Source organism: Nerophis lumbriciformis, linkage group LG15 (assembly GCF_033978685.3).
Source record: "Nerophis lumbriciformis linkage group LG15, RoL_Nlum_v2.1, whole genome shotgun sequence".
Classification (NCBI taxonomy): domain Eukaryota; kingdom Metazoa; phylum Chordata; class Actinopteri; order Syngnathiformes; family Syngnathidae; genus Nerophis; species Nerophis lumbriciformis.
In genome coordinates this window covers 19,375,245-19,393,385 of record NC_084562.2, presented here as the reverse complement: position 1 = coordinate 19,393,385, position 18,141 = coordinate 19,375,245, and the positions used below count along the sequence as shown (strand labels likewise).

Sequence of the window (18,141 nt, the reverse complement as noted above, 5' to 3'; positions counted from 1 at the left end):
TCAAAACGGGCCCTGCATGATTTTTCAATGTGCAGCCATCAGTGGAAAAGTTTAGACACCCCTGGGTTAGATGTTAAGAGATCATTTTGCTATTTTGTTTTATCCCTTCAGCATTACCCAAAATGTTAAAATGAGGAGAAAGACTAACATGTGATGTTTGTATGCACCACGCCTCCATGCATGAGTTCCCATTTAAATAACTTTCCTAATATGTTCTTGGTAGTGGTTTTTTCTTACATTCTTCCCCAAAAACTGTTGTAAGACCATTAAAATGCATGCACGCATGTTATCTTTGCCTGATGTATTTTGCATGTCTTAACCGTGGCAGTGAGCCATCAGCCTTTTGAGCACGGGATGGAATTTCACCCTCCAACCTCCATTCATCTGCCTGCCGCCCCACAACAAACACTTTTCATGAGCTCTTACAGAAGCTACAGGAGATTACTTTTGGGCTTTGTCTCCCTTTTGTGTTCACAAGGACAGAAGCCGGGTTTGACTGACGTCCAGGCCGAGTTGGACCGAATGACTCGCAAACAGGACCCCATGGTTTCAGCTAACAACATACCGCCGCAGACCGAGAAGGAAGCGTGAAGGCCGCACAAAAGAAGAACTGCATCGTCCACTGTGTTTAATAATGGAAATATACATTTACATGTGAGCATAATTGTTTGACCAAACCCCCATGTCACTCAGCACACACAGCAGGTTTCACCAAAATCAGTTTGAGGATGTTTTGGTGTTCTGGAGAGAAAGAGAGAGATGGTAAAGAATGTGTTAACAATATGATAGTGCTGAAGATTTGGCTTTTTGTACGTCTTCTCTTCCACTTTCAATGTTATTTGCCAAGGTTGTCACTAGTGTGTGGAAACGTGCACACTCGCGCTGGCAGCCAGCTTGATGCACTGGGTTGCAGGCCTCCCAGTAGTTGAGGTATATCCTTAAAAAAAAAAGAAAAAACACTCCATAGTGAGTTTATGAGTGGAAACATGGGTTTTTGGAGTGGAAACCTGAGTTTCTGGAGTGGAAACATACCGGCCTCCAGTTCAGTTTATCTTGTATAAAAATAAGATTGGGATTAGAAAGTTATTTAAACTTTTAATTGTATTCATGGAACATAATTAGGATTTTTGCAAACAAATTTTGTTTGTAAAAAAGAAAAACATTTTGAAATTAATGCCGTAGTATTTATACAAAGTTCCTCCTTTTTATTTTACTTTTTTTGCACCCTTCGTTTTAGTTGAAAACAAAGATGATCTATACAAAACATGTTCATAAATGTGTCAACATTCGGATAGCATATCATAATGGCCCTAGTCATCTGGAAGGATTCTGTAAATATGGATACAATCTCTTCAGGTTTGAATTTTGTGTACAAGTGTGTTGCAAATTGTTTGACTAACAAAGTTGGCATTTGACCGGCTTTGAGGTTCCAGCAGAATCTCGTCTTTAGCTACAGGTGTGTATATTTTGGGAAGGGGGGGTTTGGGCACCATCTTTCCTACTATAACTCCCGAAAGTGCCTCGCACACACAGCTGTTCCCGCAACAGCAGTCGCTTTTCTACATGAGGAAAAACAAAAAACACTGTAGCTAGCGCCATCGGTTGAAGAGAGCAGTCCATTTCTTGTCATCCAAATAATTTATTTCTATTTGTGTTCATGTAGCCTGTGGTTGCTGGTTTTTTGTTTTTGTTTTTCTGGAGAAAAAAAAAAGATGCCTCGTTTAATACAGAAATACTGTAGATGTAATTATGCCTTCATCCAAACTCTTAACGGGGGAAGATAAACAGTTTGGTGGTGCGAACCACTCGCTTCAAAGCCAAAACACACACTGATTTGCTGTGGTCTGAACAGTGTCAAACATCACCCTGGTCCTGCTTTACTGTTCACCTCCTTCTTTTGCTTCTTAGAAAACATTCCGATTCTACTAAAGGACTTGCTTCCATGTGGGAAACTTTGTTTGGCTCGTCAGGCCTTTTTTCGGTGAGTCTTTAAACTGACTTTTGCCTTCAGAGTACAACCAATTAGGCTCATCACACCAGGCACCATTAGTTCTCTTTGAACTCCTCAGATGATATGTAACGGTTGGTGAAATAACACCATTTTTTCCCGCCACATTAGCAGAAAAAAAGGACGCACAATGTAAATTGGACGTGCGGTTTTTTTTCTAACTAGTCACCCATACTGTACATATTTTCCTATTCCTCAGACCTTCTAATTTACACGATGGGGAAAACTTTATCCCACTTTGCTGGGTTTTCATGGTTTCGATAAGGAAAGCCAAACTGACCGCTTCCCAAGCATTGATATTTTTAAGGAGTAACCACAAGACTGTTTTGGTGTTCAGATGACTTCATTTGTTGTGAGAACTGTACACTAATTACTTTCAGTTAAAATGTTGTTTTTTTGTAACTGTGTGGCCTATGCAGTAGATCAGGGGTGTCCAAAGTGTGGCTCAGGGGACCATTTTCAGCACCTTTTTGTTGGTCCTCGACATTTAAAAAAAAATGATATTAGTAGATACTTCGCTAAAAGGGGTGTGATTCTGTGGGCACCCAACTATTCGATTCGATTCCGATTCCTGGGGTGACAAATCTATTCTCGATTCAAAGCAATTCTCGCAATGTATAATTCACTTTAATAATAATAATGAGTTATTTCAAAACAGGTTAGAAAATCTTGTGGTTCCACAGAGATGGTCTAAAAACATTTTTAAAAATCTACTCATTAAAAAGAATACATTATATACATATACGTTAGGTCAGGAAAAAACACAAAAGCTATGTCATCCTTACAAGCCTGTTTTGCAGATTTCCCTGCTCCCCTGAAGAGCAGAGAAACCTGCAAAAGAGGCTTGTAGGGATGAAATAGCCTGGTTTTTCCTGACCTAACATATATTCTGCTCTACCCCGGTATTGAGCACTGTATAATGGATAAACCACAGAAACCTCGACTACATCATATATATATTTCTTTTAATCGTTTTTTGAAAATTAAAAACCAATATCGCAATCCGTATGTGAATCATTTTGTATGCACCCGAGTAAGTATTATACCAATAGGGGTGTGAATCTTTGAGCACCTAACGTTTGATCCGATTCCGATCCCTGGGGTGACGATTGGATTCAAAATCTATTTTCAATTCAAACCGATTCTTTCAATGTATTATTTGGTCTAATAATTATAATACAACTTTTTCAAATCCGGTTACAGGTTTCAAAATCTTCTTCTGGTTGCATAGAGATGTTCTATAAAAATGTGTTTTAATTGATTCTTATATAATTGTTTATATCCAATTTTTTAAATTGTGATTCGACTTCTAATTGGGATTAATAAGAATCGAGATTTTTCTTTTGGTGCACCCTTAGTTGATAATACACTAATAGGGGTGTGAATCTTTGGGCACCTAACAATTTGATCCGACTCCTGGTGCGACGATTTGATGTAGCATTGATTCTCAATTGAACACGATTCTTTATTCAAACCGAATCTTGTCATGTATTTGGTATAATAATTAGGATGAAACTTTCAAAACGGGTTACAGGTTAGAAAAGCTCCTTCTGGTTGCATTTAAAATGGTTTAAAAACATTTTTAATAATTGATTCCTATAAAACAAAATATATATATATATATATATATATATATATATATATATATATTGCAATTAAAATTTGGAAAATTATGAATTAGGATTAATAAGAGTGGCGATTTGGATGTGAATCGATTTTGTTGTACACCCTTATACCAGAATCGGGTGGCTACGAGTAAAAAAAAGTCAATCAGACTGGACTTGGGGAGAGGGTTCCAAAAAAACTCGATAGTCGTAAGCACACATAAACATGTTACACAGAAACCACAAAACTTGCAACGAAAAAAGAGGGGGGTGCCGTTCTAAAAAGCGCTACATCCTTCCATCGCCCCAAGCTATACACTAATAATTGGATTTGTCAACTATAGCACAAAAGCTAAGGTGAGGATTGTATCGATTTTACTGTCTAAAATGGTCCCCTGCATCCTGCAATGCTTCTGGTTGGAACCCTCGGTGAGAAACATTTAGACCCCCCCTGCAGTAGATGAAGCACACCTCCAGAACATATTGAAATAAGCACTTTTCCTCGGACCCCTCCCATCACTTCCCAGTTAAAGACACACAATGCCTCCTCCTCCTTGCCTTGCCTTTTGGTGCACACGTCAAACAGCATTATTTATCTGCTTTTGCTGCTTATGGCTTCTTTTTTGTTACTTTCAACCAGTTCTGTAGATTTGGTGCAATGAGTTTTTTGGACATCTTATCAGATACACCAAATTGACATTTTTGCCCAAGAAATTTCTCCTTGTTTACAACTTTTTTTTTCCACTACTGTCTAGCCAATTTTCTGACTAACATTCAAACGTCACTCCAATCTTACTTGTCCTAATTGGTATTAGGAAAGTGCTCTCCTGCTGCTTGGTTCCATAATTGCACGTATTCTTTGATGACTGGATGTCTTTCCCGATATTTAGCTGACGCCAATGTAACTTTTGTACCCCCGGCGTCAGTCGGACTTAAACGAATTGCCTTTGACCACTAATGGCGGTCCTCATCTGTGTGAGACGACAAGCTTCTGCTTCCACTTCTTTTTGTATTCAGGATATTACGGAGAAAAAATGGCTGCTTTCTGTGTACTGAAATAATTCAGTGATTGTATGACTTTAACACAACTGTGTAGCCTCTAAGCGGCCATGTGGATTCTATAGCTTATGCACCGACAACGATGAGGACAATGCTTATCAAACCCCCCGGCTTCAATAAAACAAAGAATCCCAAGTTTGCTCTGTTTTGGTACTTTTGTGATCATTACTGGACCAGTGTATTAACATTGTTTTGTTTACAACTGATGCACAACTCCAAAACTGAATTTTAATACTGATTTCTTTTTTACACTGACTTTAAAACAGATTTTTTTTACACAAAATTTCAAAACACTTTTTTTAACGATTTTTTTACACTGATTTTTTTTCCACTGAATTTTAAAACACTGATTTTTTTTTTTACACTGAATGTTATTTAAAACAATTTTTTTTTTTACATACTAAATTTTAAAACATAATTTTCAAACATATTTTAATACCATGACATTGTATTGTATTGATGTACAAAAAAAAAATCAGTTCACAAAATTCAAGTGAAAAAAATTCAGTCTCTGAAGAAAGATTCCGTAATAAACACACATTAACCTCCATAATAAAATCAGCTTGTTAAAATTCTGTGCAAACAGGTTTTTTTTGCAAAAAACATGCGTTGCTTCAAAACTCACCTCATTGGTTCGTTGAGACAGGATTGATTGCTTCAATCTTGATTTACATTTTTACACTGAATTTTAAAACACATTTTTTTAAAGTAAATTTTGTACACTGAATTTTAATACTGATTTTTTTTTACATTGAATTTAAAACAGGTTTTTTTTACACTGAATTTCAAAACAGATTTTTTTTTACAATTATTTTTTTTCACTGAATTTTAAAACACTGATTTTTTTTTACTGAATTTTTAAACACTGAATTTTAAAACACTGATTTTTCACACTGAATTTAAAACAGTTTTTTAACGCTGAATTGAAAAACCTTTTTTTTTTTAAACACAAAACTTGATTTTTTTTTACTGAATTTAAAAAAAACTGATTTTTCACACTGAATTTTAAAACACTGATTTTTTTTACTGAATTTTTAAACACTGAATTTTAAAACACTGATTTTTCACACTGAATTTAAAACAGTTTTTTAACGCTGAATTGAAAAACACCTTTTTTTTTAAACACAAAACTCTTGATCTTTTTTTACTGAATTGAAAAAAAACTGATTTTTCACACTGAATTTTAAAACTTTTTTTTTTACACATTTAAAACACTGATTTTTTTTTACACCCTGAATTTTAATACTGATTTATTTTTTGCACTGACTTTTTACACTGAATTTTAACTATCGAAATTATTTAAACACATTTTTTTGTTCAATGAAATTCTCAGCATAATTTGATGGGGGGAAAAAAACAAAGTTATGTAAATTCATTGTCCAAAAAAAACTTTCGTTATAGACACAAATTAACCTCCACAGTATTATATTAGATGTATTTTAATGCAGACCGGGTAGTACCACCATCAACCATCAGAGGGCAGTAAAATGCTAAAGAGATTAATTCGATACCAACCAAAAAATAATCCATGGGGAAAATGAATAAAGTAACACTTTGGCATTAAGTAACACATTAAAATATATGTATTAAAAACTGCGAGTACTCTGACGGCATCTTTGGGGAAAAAATGAGCAACACTATTTGGTACAATGTTATGTTAGTTCATGGAAGTAATTGCGGCGACAGAGACAAAGATGGCGTGATTCCGGCCAAATAGTGTTTCGCGGACCGGAGGGAGGACTAAAAAACGGGCGGAGAGTTTTTCAGTTCCCAAGTATTTGTAGTGTTTGCAAGGGGCGGAGACAAGGCTGCATCCACGGGGAGCTTAGCCGTGCGGAGCTGCCTCAGTGCGGGCGACCGCTGCTAATGAGTTGGCTAACAATAGTGCTAACAACAGTGCTAATAAGTTAGCTAACAATAGGCTTCTTCCGCGGTCCCACCGGGACTCCAACGACAAGTGACCCGCCTCCGGAGTTGTGGGAGTGGGCGAGAAACAACCCGAGGTGCCGACCTCCTCCTCCGCCGCCGCCGCCGTGAGAATTGGGACGTTCCGGTTGGTTGCGTCCGTCCATATGGAACAAAGTGTGCCTTCCATCGCGTAATTTAAAAAAAAAATATATATATATTCATCGTCTTCAGCGAACATTACACTTCCCACCATGAGGAGCACCGAGGAGGCGGAGGGCTTGGACGGCGAGGCCTCCAACACCTCCATGATCTCCGGGGCTGGCAGCCCCTACCAACCCACCACCGAGCCGGTCCACGCGAGGAGTATCTTCGGGGGGATCCGCTGCGACGTGGACTACCTCAAGTCCTACTTTGGCATTTTAAAGGGAGTGGAAGTGGTAAGTTGCCATTTTTTTAATGTTTATAAAGAGATGCCAAATGTCCTTATAATCAGACGTGACGCACCATGTGTGTACTAATTAACACAACATATGTCACCCGGGAATTAAGTGATGGATTAAATGCTTCCAAATAGAAGGTCAAGGCACATTATAGTCATATTGATTTGGTTGCAACATAAGTTATTTTAATTCTTGCTATTTAAAAAAAAATTAAGTATCCATTCTTTCATTTGTAGGGCTGGCTGCAAACTATTCTATATTCTATATTCGTGTTTTATATCGGTCGACATCGATATGTTTTTACATGTTTTGACATTTTTGGGACCTATCGAAAATAAGGAGCAGGAGAAAAATATATTTAGTGTAAAGAAATATTTAAAATGTAACCTTCCTTTGATTATAATCCCCTCAGCTATCAAGGCAGAAATAAACTCAACACCAACATAAATGTAAACAAAATTCTAAAATCGCATTAAACTAAAAATAATTGCAGGAAAACTAAGAAAAAATAAAGTGTGAAAATGTAAACAGAGAAACCTGAGAACTATTCTCTACAGGTTTAGTGTCAGGAAGTAACAGCTGTGCTCTAAAGGGTGAGCGCGCTAAGGTAGTGCATACCTGCCAACTACTCCGGTTTTCCCGTAATTAGTACGGTTTTCATCAACCTGTTACGGTTGCAGTGATAAAAAATACGGTTTTTCATTAATTAAATTATTATTATTTTTTTAAGTTTTATTCACGAAATCGCGTAACAACAATGACAATCGACACTGCTTCCCGTAACTTCCTATCGAGCCATTCCGAATGCCATGCGGGAGGCTATTTATAGCACCGCTGCCAAGCACGAGGCACCAGTTGCCATTGTTTCCAAACGAGCGAACGATCATGGAATCAGCCGGAGAAAAATCGCAAACGAGTCTTAAACCGAAAAGAAAACTGCAGTCATTCCGTGAAGAATATTCAAAAGCCTATCCGGGAATAATTATCCGTTCCAAAAAGGGTGAAAACTACGCGAATTGCACCTTGTGCAGACAAGATTTTTCGATCGGACACGGAGGAATTAGCGATGTAAAAGACCACGTTGGGACAAAAAAACACAAGTCTAATGCCGTTGCTAAATTTGGATTTTAGCCACAAAAAGGTAATGACACCAATGTTATCTATTGGAATTGTTTAGTACTGTTATACTGTTAAAAGTGTTTATACTATTTATGCTTTCAAGTCCAAGTTGAAGAAATCTTGTTAAATGTTGACAGCATAACTACTAAAATACAGAAGTATGTCCTTAATATTTTTGCAGTGCTATTTCTGTTGAAAAGTTAAAATGATTACATTAGAGATGTGATGTGCCACTTTTCAAGTGTCTGATGGCTTAAATTAATTTTCATTAATCTTTCATATTTTGAATTCTTTTGAAAGGCTTACAAAAAAACTACATTTGAATTGTAATTCCATGCTATTGACAGGACTATTAATTTTAATGAAGTTAGCTTACCATGTTTACAGTATGATAATTGTGATAGAAATGTGAATTTTAGGCACAGAATATTTTTTACAATTGAACAAGGCAGTAGATTATACAAGCTTGGACAGAAAGTTAATAATGACACCAATTTTTTTTTTAATGGAATTGTTTAGTACTGTTTTACCATTTGTTTACTGTAAAAAGTGTTTATACTGTTTATACTTTCAATTAACAAATTGAAGTCTTGTGAAAGGTTGACAGGATAACTGGCATTAACTGTCAAAATAATTTCAAACTATTGAAGTTAGCTTACAGAATAAACATGTCAATCAACCCATATGATTTTTGCCGTAATATTTTTGTTTTGAAAAGTCACTGTGACTGATAGAAAAGTGATGGTTTTAGCAACATTTTAACCTGTCTGAATGCAATCAATCATTTTGCGTCGGGGGGCGAAGCCTGAACCCCCCACCAGGACTTTGTCCTGGACCTACCGGGGCCTGCGGCCCCTGGACCCTGGCTACTAGGTTTTTCTGATTTCAAAAGTTGGCAGGTATGGTAGTGTGGTATTACTTGGTCTGACTTTGGTCCGTTTTAGAAAATATCCCAAAAACTGCCATATTTTCAAAAGTGATTTTTCCTCTTTTATAATATACAGTGTTAAGTTGTCATTTTTGATGTTTATAAAGAGATGCTAATGTCCTAATAATCAGACGTGCACTAACTAACACAACATGTTTGACCCTGGAATTAAGTGATGGATTAAATGCTTCCAAATATAATGTCAAGGCACTTTAAAGTCATGTTGATTTGGTTGCAACATAAGTTATTTTAATTCTTGCTATTTAAAAAGAAACAAAAAAAAACATTTAAGTATCCATTCTGTCATTTGTAGGGCTGGCTGCAAACTATTGTGTATTCTATATTCGTGTTTTATAACGGTCGACATCGATATGTTTTGATATTTTTGTGACCTATTGAAAATAAGGAGCAGGAGAAAAATATATTTAGTGTAAATAAGTATTTAAAATGTAACCTTCCTCTGATTATGATCCCCTCAGCTATCAAGGCAGAAATAAACTCTCAACACCAACAAAAAAATACGAAATGTAAACAAAATTCTAAAATCGCATTAAACTAAAAATAATTGCAGGAAAACATAAGGAAAAAATAAAGTGTAACAAAATAGCTAAGTGGGAAAATGTAAACAGAGAAACCTGAGAACTATTCTCTGCAGGTTTAGTGCCAGGAAGTAACAGCTGTGCTCTAAAGGGTGAGCGAGACTAAGGTAGTGTGGTATTACTGATTACGAGCGCCTTAGTCCGTTTTAAAAAATATCCCAAAAACTGCCATTCTGTCAAAAGTGATTTTTCATCTTTTATCCACAATTTTTGCAGCACTCATTTTTACTTTTCTTTTCTCACCCCATGCAAAGAGCCAACAGCAAGGCGACAAGATGGCGCAACCAAAAACGATAGTTGATACTGGTACCTGATTGGTTGTTAGCATGTCACTTTTCGCGTTGCTCGGTTTTAGCGAGTGAAACCAACTTTGCTTCACAACTTCCTGTTTCTTCCGACGAAGAAAAAAAAAAATATATTTTGAACTACTTATCAAACACATTTTTTATTGATAGTGATTGTGTCTATTGCAATTTATACCGATATCCTTTTATCGCCCAGCCCTAAAACAGCATGATACCGGTTCCAAAAGTATTTCGATACTTTTCTAAATACAGGGGACCACAAAAATGGCATTTTAGGCTTTATTTTAACAACAAATCTTACTATACAATCAACATATTTACGTTTATTGTTGCAATTATGCCCTTAAATAAAATAGTGAACATACAAGACAACTTTTCTTTTAGTAGTAAGTAAGCAAACAAAGGCTCCTAATTTGTCTGCTGGCGTATGCAGTAACATATTGTGTTGTTTATCATTCTATTATTTTGTCTACATTATAAAGGACAAGCTGTAAAAATGTATTATTAATCTACTTGTTTATTTACTGTTAATATCTGGTTATTTTACGTTTCAACATGTTCTATCTACACTTCTGTTAAAATGTAAAAAATTACTTATTCTTCTGTTGTTTGGATGCTTTACATTAGTTTTGGATGATACCGGTACTTTTTGGAGGCGGTATAGTACCGAATATGATTCATTAGTATCCTGGTACTATACTAGTACCGGTATACCGTACAAGCCTATAACAAAGACATATATTTTCATGTTTGGACTTTGGATCGAACTATGCCCAGAATACAGTAATATAAAGTCAATCTGCTCAAAATGATTCAACTTTATGGAAACGTGTGATTAAATACAGCAGCGAGGACACATTATTATTTTATTACTCGATGGTTGTTGTCATTCAGGTCATTATTGTACTCTCAGGGCACTCAATAATTCGCAACTGGACTGCTTGACGTTCTCGTCACTACACAAAATTAGTCGAGTAAGACATATTAGTACGGTAGTACCTCAATTTACGAGCTTAATTGGTTCTGTGACAGAGCTCTTAACTCAAAACACTTGTATCCCAATCAACTGAAATTAATTGAAATAACTTTAATTGGTGTTTGGCTGCCAAAAACAGTATAATTGGGTCTTTTAAAAAGAAAAAAACAAACTTCTGGATACAATGTGTACTACATACAACTACAGTAGTTTTATAGTATAATGTACAATATTTACCTTGGAAAGTGGATTTCTGAACATACACACCATCGGCAGCTTCTCGATATTTTCATGGATAAATGTCTGCCGTTTGGATATTGTTTTACCAGAGGTTTTGATTGATTCTTACGAGGTTTACACTGACATTTGCAATGCCAACTAACGGCGGGGATGTTTATAACTCAAATGTTGGCTTAACCCTTGTGTAATGTTCATATTGTTGTTACTCAGCCGGCGTTTGTGGGTATGATGGACCCGTTGCATTTTGTTGCTTTTAATGCCTCACAATAAAACATTTGTATGTTAAAATACTGAACAGATGTTTACCTTATCCCAATAAACATCTGTTCATGTCCGGGTCCACTGGACACACACACACACACACACACAGCAGGCCTAGACAGGAGGAGGACAGAGTATATGTACACAGAACATCAGAGGGTCAAATGTGCGAGAAAATGAGAGCAGACAGTGTTGACAAACAATGTCGCAACCTTGTGTGGGAACCTCACAATCAAACACTTTTATGTTAACATACTGAACAGATGTTTATTGGGATAAGGTAAACATCTTTTCAGTATTTTAACATACAAATGTTTTATTGTGAGGCATTAAAAGCCACAAAATGCAACGGGTCCATCAGACCCACAAACGCTGGCTGAGTAACAACAATATGAACGTTGCACGGAAAATTCCTCTGCCAGTTTCTGCATCCCACAGGGATTCTTCTTTTGTGTTTCTGCACCTGCGGTTCCCACACAAGGTTGCGACATTGTTTGTCAACACTGTCTGCTCTCATTTTCTCGCACATTTGACCCTCTGATGTTCTGTGTACCTACACTCTGTCCTCCTCCTGTCTAGGCCTGGAGAGTGTGTGTGTGTGTGTGTGTGTGTGTGTGTGCGTGTGTGTGTGTGTGTGTGTGTGTGTGTGTGTGTGTGTGTGTGTGTGTGTGTGTGTGTGTGTGTGTGTGTGTCCAGTGGACCCGGACATCTTATATGTAATAGAAATGTGTAGGGGGGGGTGTATGGTGTGTGGTCATTAAATATGTATTCTGATATATGTTCTTCACCGAAAATGAGCCAAAGTCAGTGAGTCTCAGTTTGAGTATTAATTGTATCATTTTTCTTTTAATAAAAAATGAAAACGGGTCCCACAGACCACACAAGGTGTAGCAATTAGCCGGGAGACGGCTCTTATCTCAAAACACTCCTAAGTTGAGATATCGCTGTGCTATAGAACGTGCATTGTTGTTGCAGGCGTGTGTGACCTACTGGCAGCGGTGTTACTGTCAACAGTGGCAGGCGGCACACACCTGCCATATTAACTGCCATGTGTTGGGAAAATATTAACATACTGAACATTGAAATTTTCAGTTGTTGTGGCCTAAAAATGTCTGAATTTGCAGCTGCTTTTTAATAAAGTGTTTAAAAAAAAAAAAAAAACATTTATTGTGATTTTATGAATTTGCTATAATGTTTTAATGGATCATCAATCGGTCAGCCATCGAAGACAATCGGCCGATTTTTGTGAAAAATGTGATCGCCATTGCTTATTAAAGGGGAACATTATCACCAGACCTATGTAAGCGTCAATATATACCTTGATGTTGCAGAAAAAAGACCATATATTTTTTTAACCGATTTCCGAACTCTAATTGGGTGAATTTTGGCGAATTAAACGCCTTTCTAATATTCGCTCTCGGAGCGATGATGAGGAAGCAATCCGCCATTTTCTCAAACACCGAGTCAAATCAGCTCTGTTATTTTCCGTTTTTTCGACTGTTTTCCGTACCTTGGAGACATCATGCCTCGTCGGTGTGTTGTCGGAGGGTGTAACAACACGAACAGGGACGGATTCAAGTTGCACCAGTGGCCCAAAGATGCGAAAGTGGCAAGAAATTGGACGTTTGTTCCGCACACTTTACCGACGAAAGCTATGCTACGACAGAGATGGCAAGAATGTGTGGATATCCTGCGACATACAAAGCAGATGCATTTCCAACGATAAAGTCAAAGAAATCTGCCGCCAGACCCCCATTGAATCTGCCGGAGTGTGTGAGCAATTCAGGGACAAAGGACCTCGGTAGCACGGCAAGCAATGGCGGCAGTTTGTTGCCGCAGACGAGCGAGCTAAACCCCCTGGATGTCTTGGCTCACACCGTCCCTTATACCACCGAAGATGATCAAGAGAAGAATATCGACCCTAGCTTCCCTGGCCTGCTGACATGAGGGTATGTCTACAGAATATATTAATTGATGAAAATTGGGCTGTCTGCACTCTCAAAGTGCATGTTGTTGCCAAATGTGTTTCATATGCTGTAAACCTAGTTCATAGTTGTTAGTTTCCTTTAATGCCAAACAAACACATACCAATCGTTGGTTAGAAGGCGATCGCCGAATTCGTCCTCGCTTTCTCCCGTGTCGCTGGCTGTCGTGTCGTTTTCGTCGGTTTCGCTTGCATACGGTTCAAACCGATATGGCTCAATAGCTTCAGTTTCTTCTTCAATTTCGTTTTCGCTACCTGCCTCCACACTACAACCATCCGTTTCAATACATGCGTAATCTGTTGAATCGCTTAAGCCGCTGAAATCCGAGTCTGAATCCGAGCTAATGTCGCTATAGCTTGCTGTTCTTTCCGCCATGTTTGTTTGTGTTGGCATCACTATGTGACGTCACAGGAAAATGGACGGGTGTATATAACGATGTTTAAAATCAGGCACTTTGAAGCTTTTTTTAGGGATATTGCGTGATGGGTAAAATTTTGAAAAAAACTTCAAAAAATATAATAAGCCACTGGGAACTGATTTTTAATGGTTTTAACCATTCTGAAATTGTGATAATGTTCCCCTTTAATGCATTTTATTGCAGATCACAAACGCTGATTCCCTCTGATTGACACTGTGTTTATCTTTAGTCCCGAGTAGCTAGCAGCTAATTGTGTGTCTCCTTACACCAAATAAATATCTTGACTTCGGACATTGAGAGAAAAAATGTGTCTGGGGGGGCCAAGGTGTATAAATGATACATATACACATTTAGCTGTAAAAATCTGCTGTGCAGTATGTGTGTTTGGGTCCCTTTTTTCCAGGAACACTAATACCAAAAATCACAATGTCTGATAGAATTCTAAAATGGTTATGACAGACCACCTCAAAAAAACGGAATGGAATTTTACAGATTTTTACTATATGGGACACCCTAAATCAGGAGTGTCAAACTCAAATACAGAGTGGGCCAAAATTTAAAACTGAACAAAGCCGCAGGCCAAGGTTGAACAAATTAACCTTTTAATAGAGACCCAAACAAGTTTTGCATTGAATATTGAACAAGCAAGGCTTATATAACTTTATAGTGACATGCAAAATCCACTTTCAAATAATAATAATAATAATAAAAAAATATCAATGGCATATCAAATACAATTTGAATAAAAATTGAATGCCACTTTTTTATTTGCAGCCTTCTGAGGTAAATATCAACATTAACTTTTTCCACAGGCTAATACATTTGAAAATAAAATAACAATGAATAAATCAACCATTCAGGACTTTAAACTGCTCAGTTTGCAACACACTGATCTAATCTGATGTGCCCAAGCCAGATACCTGCCATCTTTTCTGGGATGCTAGTTCATTAATGTCGGAGCTCAGGCTTTGAGCTGAAGCAACCTTCATTATCGGAAGAAGGTGTTCATCAGTCATTATATCTCGTAGTCCACCCAGACCACAGTCTTGGGGTCTAAAAGGCATTGCCTTTAACTCCTCTACGAGCTGTCGTCACGTCCGCTTTTCATCCATTCTAACAACGTGCCGGCCCAGTCACAAGATATGTGCAGCTTCTGTACGCAAACACACATGAATGCATGCATACTTGATCAACAGCGATACAGGTTACACTGAGGGTGGCCGTATAAAACAACTTTAACACTGTTACAAATATGCGCCACACTGTGAATCCACACCAAACAAGAATGACAAACACATTTCGGGAGAACATCCGCACCGTAACACAACATAAACACAACATAACAAATACCCAGAACCCTTTGCAGCACTAACTCTTCCGAGTCGCTACAAAATACACCCCTCCCCCTGCTACCACCAACCCCCCACCAATTAAATCTATGGATAAAAAGCAGAGCCTGGCGACGCATGCGCGTTTATCATAACTCTCTCACTCTCTCTGTCTCTGCCCCTCCCTCACCAATGCTGCTGCGTGCACAATTTGTTTTGTTTTTAACCCCTTCTTAACCCTGAACATACATTGAAAATACACGCAACCCTAACTCAAAATGCCGGACATTTGAGGCATTTAAGAAACTCCGCCCTGAGGCTCCGCAAAAGAGGACATGTCCGTTGAAAAGAGGACGTATGGTCAGTCTATCGTAGCCCGTTAGCTGCTAGCATGCCGTGTGTTGTGCCTCGGTGTGCATTGTTTACACAACGTGCGTTACGCTACTTATTATGTCCGTGTGGAAACTCGTTCGGTACACCTCCGAACCGAACCGGAACCCCCGTACCGAATCGGTTCAATACAAACACACGTACCATTACATCCCTACTACCAAAGGCTTCCTTTGTATCGTGTACATCAGGGGTCTCAAACTCAATTTACCTGGGGGCCACTGGATGCAGAAACTGGGTGAGGCTGGACCGCAAGAAAATATTTCTTAAAAAAAATCTAACATGCACTTTTTAATGAATTCACCTTTTTTGAATGGCTTTCCCGCCCTAGCAACCATCTCACTCACCATGTAGCTAGCTTTGACTGCTGCATCGCTCTTTTCGCTTGCTTTCTTGAAGAAATCTTGTTGCCTCAGTAGACTGGTTTTAAAATTTACAACCCGCTTCACTCTCTCATCTCCCTGGTATTTTGCATACTCCTCAGCATGTCTAGTTGTATAATGACGTTTCAAATTGTATTCCTTGTGCACCGCAACTTTCTCTGTGCAAATAAGACACGTCAGGGTGCCCCTGTGCTCAACAAAGAAATATTGCATCTCCCACTTTTCCTGGAATTGTCTTTGCTCATCACTAACCATTCTCTTCACTGCAGGCTTTGAAAAAGACATTTTTGGTGTTGTGGAATATATTTGTATTTAGCCAACGCATGGAGAATAATGTTATTTCCGCAATGTGTGTCGTTCCGCTTTTCCTCCCTACAGCAACACGGCAGTCGGCGGAAAGTACCGGGATCGCGAGCGCAAAACAGTGACGGCTCCCGGAGTGTCATTTAAAAATATATGTAGTGTTCATCGTGTGAGGCAATGCAAATTAATCAATAAAAAAAACAAATAACGGTTTGAATTGGTCCCGGTTATCGGGGACTTTATTACTGACGGACAGGTGTCGCGGTGTGACTGCAGCCAGGCACGTAAGAAAACCCTTGTCTCCATGGCAACGTTTCTGTCGCTTTCACTAACACAGGGGTATTTTGGACCCAAAATAATAAAAATAGTCTCTGTCTGAAGCTAACGGGGGGGCTCGCTGTGGAGTTTACAGTTACGGTAGCACAATTAGCCCCGAACGGGAGAGAGAGAGAGACTCCCGAAACTCAGTACCCCTCCCGTAAATCTCCCGGGGCAACCATTCACCCGTACAGCAATGTTGAGAGCGTGCCGGGATGGCGTGCCGGCCCAGTCACATGTCGTATGCAGCTTCTGTAGACTCACGCTAGTCACTGCAAGACATACTTGGTCAACAGCCATACAGGTCACACTGAGGGTGGCCGTATAAACACTGTTACAAACATGCGCCGCACTGTTAACCCACACCAAACAAGAATGACAAACACATTTCGGGAGAACATCCGCACCGTAACACAACATAAACACAATAGAACAAATACCCAGAATCCTTTGCAGCCCTAACTCTTCCGGGCTATGGAGATTGGGGGGGGGGCAGACGCTACGACAGGTTGTAGAGGACACTAAAGGCAGTGCCATCACGGCACGCTCTTAATAATGTTGTCTGGGAGAAATTGGGGACATTGGTTGCCCCAGGAGGGGCACTGAAATTCGGGAGTCTCCCGGGAAAATCTGGAAGGTTGGCAAGTATGCTCGCGGGCCGCACTAACATTAAACTTTCATATTAAGGTGGGGGCCGCGTGTCTGAGACCCCTGGTGTACAAAGATAACACGTAGTCAGTAAACATTTTTGAGCTCTGGTTACAAACGCTCTCGTGCTTTCCTACATACTTTTTTTATTTAAAGCGAGTCGTAAAGTATCTCTTCCACAAACAAGGACAACTGAGAGCCATCCAAGTTTGCATTTGCAAAGTTTTTAAAAGGCCTACAAATCTCCCAACCAGATGGTTTTCCCTTCCCTCACTGCATCATTCTGTGAATACTTCAACTCTTTGCCAAATGAGGCCATGTGATTATCTTCCGCGCCAGATAAAGGTCACGATGAATAGGACGGCGCGCAGATCGTTAAGGACCAAACTTGGTGAACTCAGTTGGCACTAATTGTCGCCTTGTTGGCGCTCTACAGGACTTTTTCACTCGCTGGAAAACAGCCCGCTTCCGTAGATGAGTGAGTTTACAAGCGTTTTCTGGACCAGTACTGACATAAACAGAACCCAACCCAACAACACCAACTTCCCTCTGCTACACGAAACCTGCTAGTCTTCAACAAACCGACATCCATGCCTTTTCCCTCCCATTCACTGTTGGAAATGTCATCAGACTAATCCCTCATCTCCCGGCCCCCATGCACCTTTATAACTGCTGTGAGGAGTCGAAATGAAATACTACGCTGAGGTGATGTGTCAGTCCGTGGGTTTAATGGACTTTCCAGATGGTCCCCAATGTCCGTGAGCACTTCCTGTTCAGAGAGACTCTTGTGATGGCTTCTGGTTGAAATGTTACTTATTCAGCTTGGGAAAGGGAGACCTACAGAGTGCATGTTTGTGTGGGGACTAGGGTTGTACGGTATACCCGTACTGATATAGTACCGCGATACTAAAGAATAATTTC

General features: G+C 38.9%; 2 protein-coding genes across 4 annotated transcripts in view; both read left to right on the top strand.

Moving 5' to 3' along the window:
- The window catches only part of dync1li2 (dynein, cytoplasmic 1, light intermediate chain 2), a 42,391-nt gene extending 37,585 nt beyond the window's left edge, over positions 1 to 4,806 (top strand). Inside the window, exon 13 of one of the 2 annotated variants that reach the window (XM_061974756.2) lies at positions 484 to 4,806. In XM_061974756.2, the coding sequence (XP_061830740.1) occupies positions 484 to 500 (17 nt within the window). In that variant the 3' untranslated portion in view covers positions 501 to 4,806. Of the gene's footprint in view, positions 1 to 478 lie in introns of both variants that reach the window. The other variant, XM_061974755.2, reaches the window with a different exon arrangement.
- Positions 4,807 to 6,218: 1,412 nt separating this feature from the next.
- The window catches only part of cmtm4 (CKLF-like MARVEL transmembrane domain containing 4), a 60,238-nt gene continuing 48,315 nt past the window's right edge, over positions 6,219 to 18,141 (top strand). Inside the window, exons 1-2 of one of the 2 annotated variants that reach the window (XM_061974758.2) lie at positions 6,219 to 6,724; positions 6,811 to 7,016. In XM_061974758.2, coding sequence (XP_061830742.1) covers positions 6,831 to 7,016 — 186 coding nt within the window. In that variant the 5' untranslated portion in view covers positions 6,219 to 6,724; positions 6,811 to 6,830. Of the gene's footprint in view, positions 7,017 to 18,141 lie in introns of both variants that reach the window. The other variant, XM_061974757.2, reaches the window with a different exon arrangement.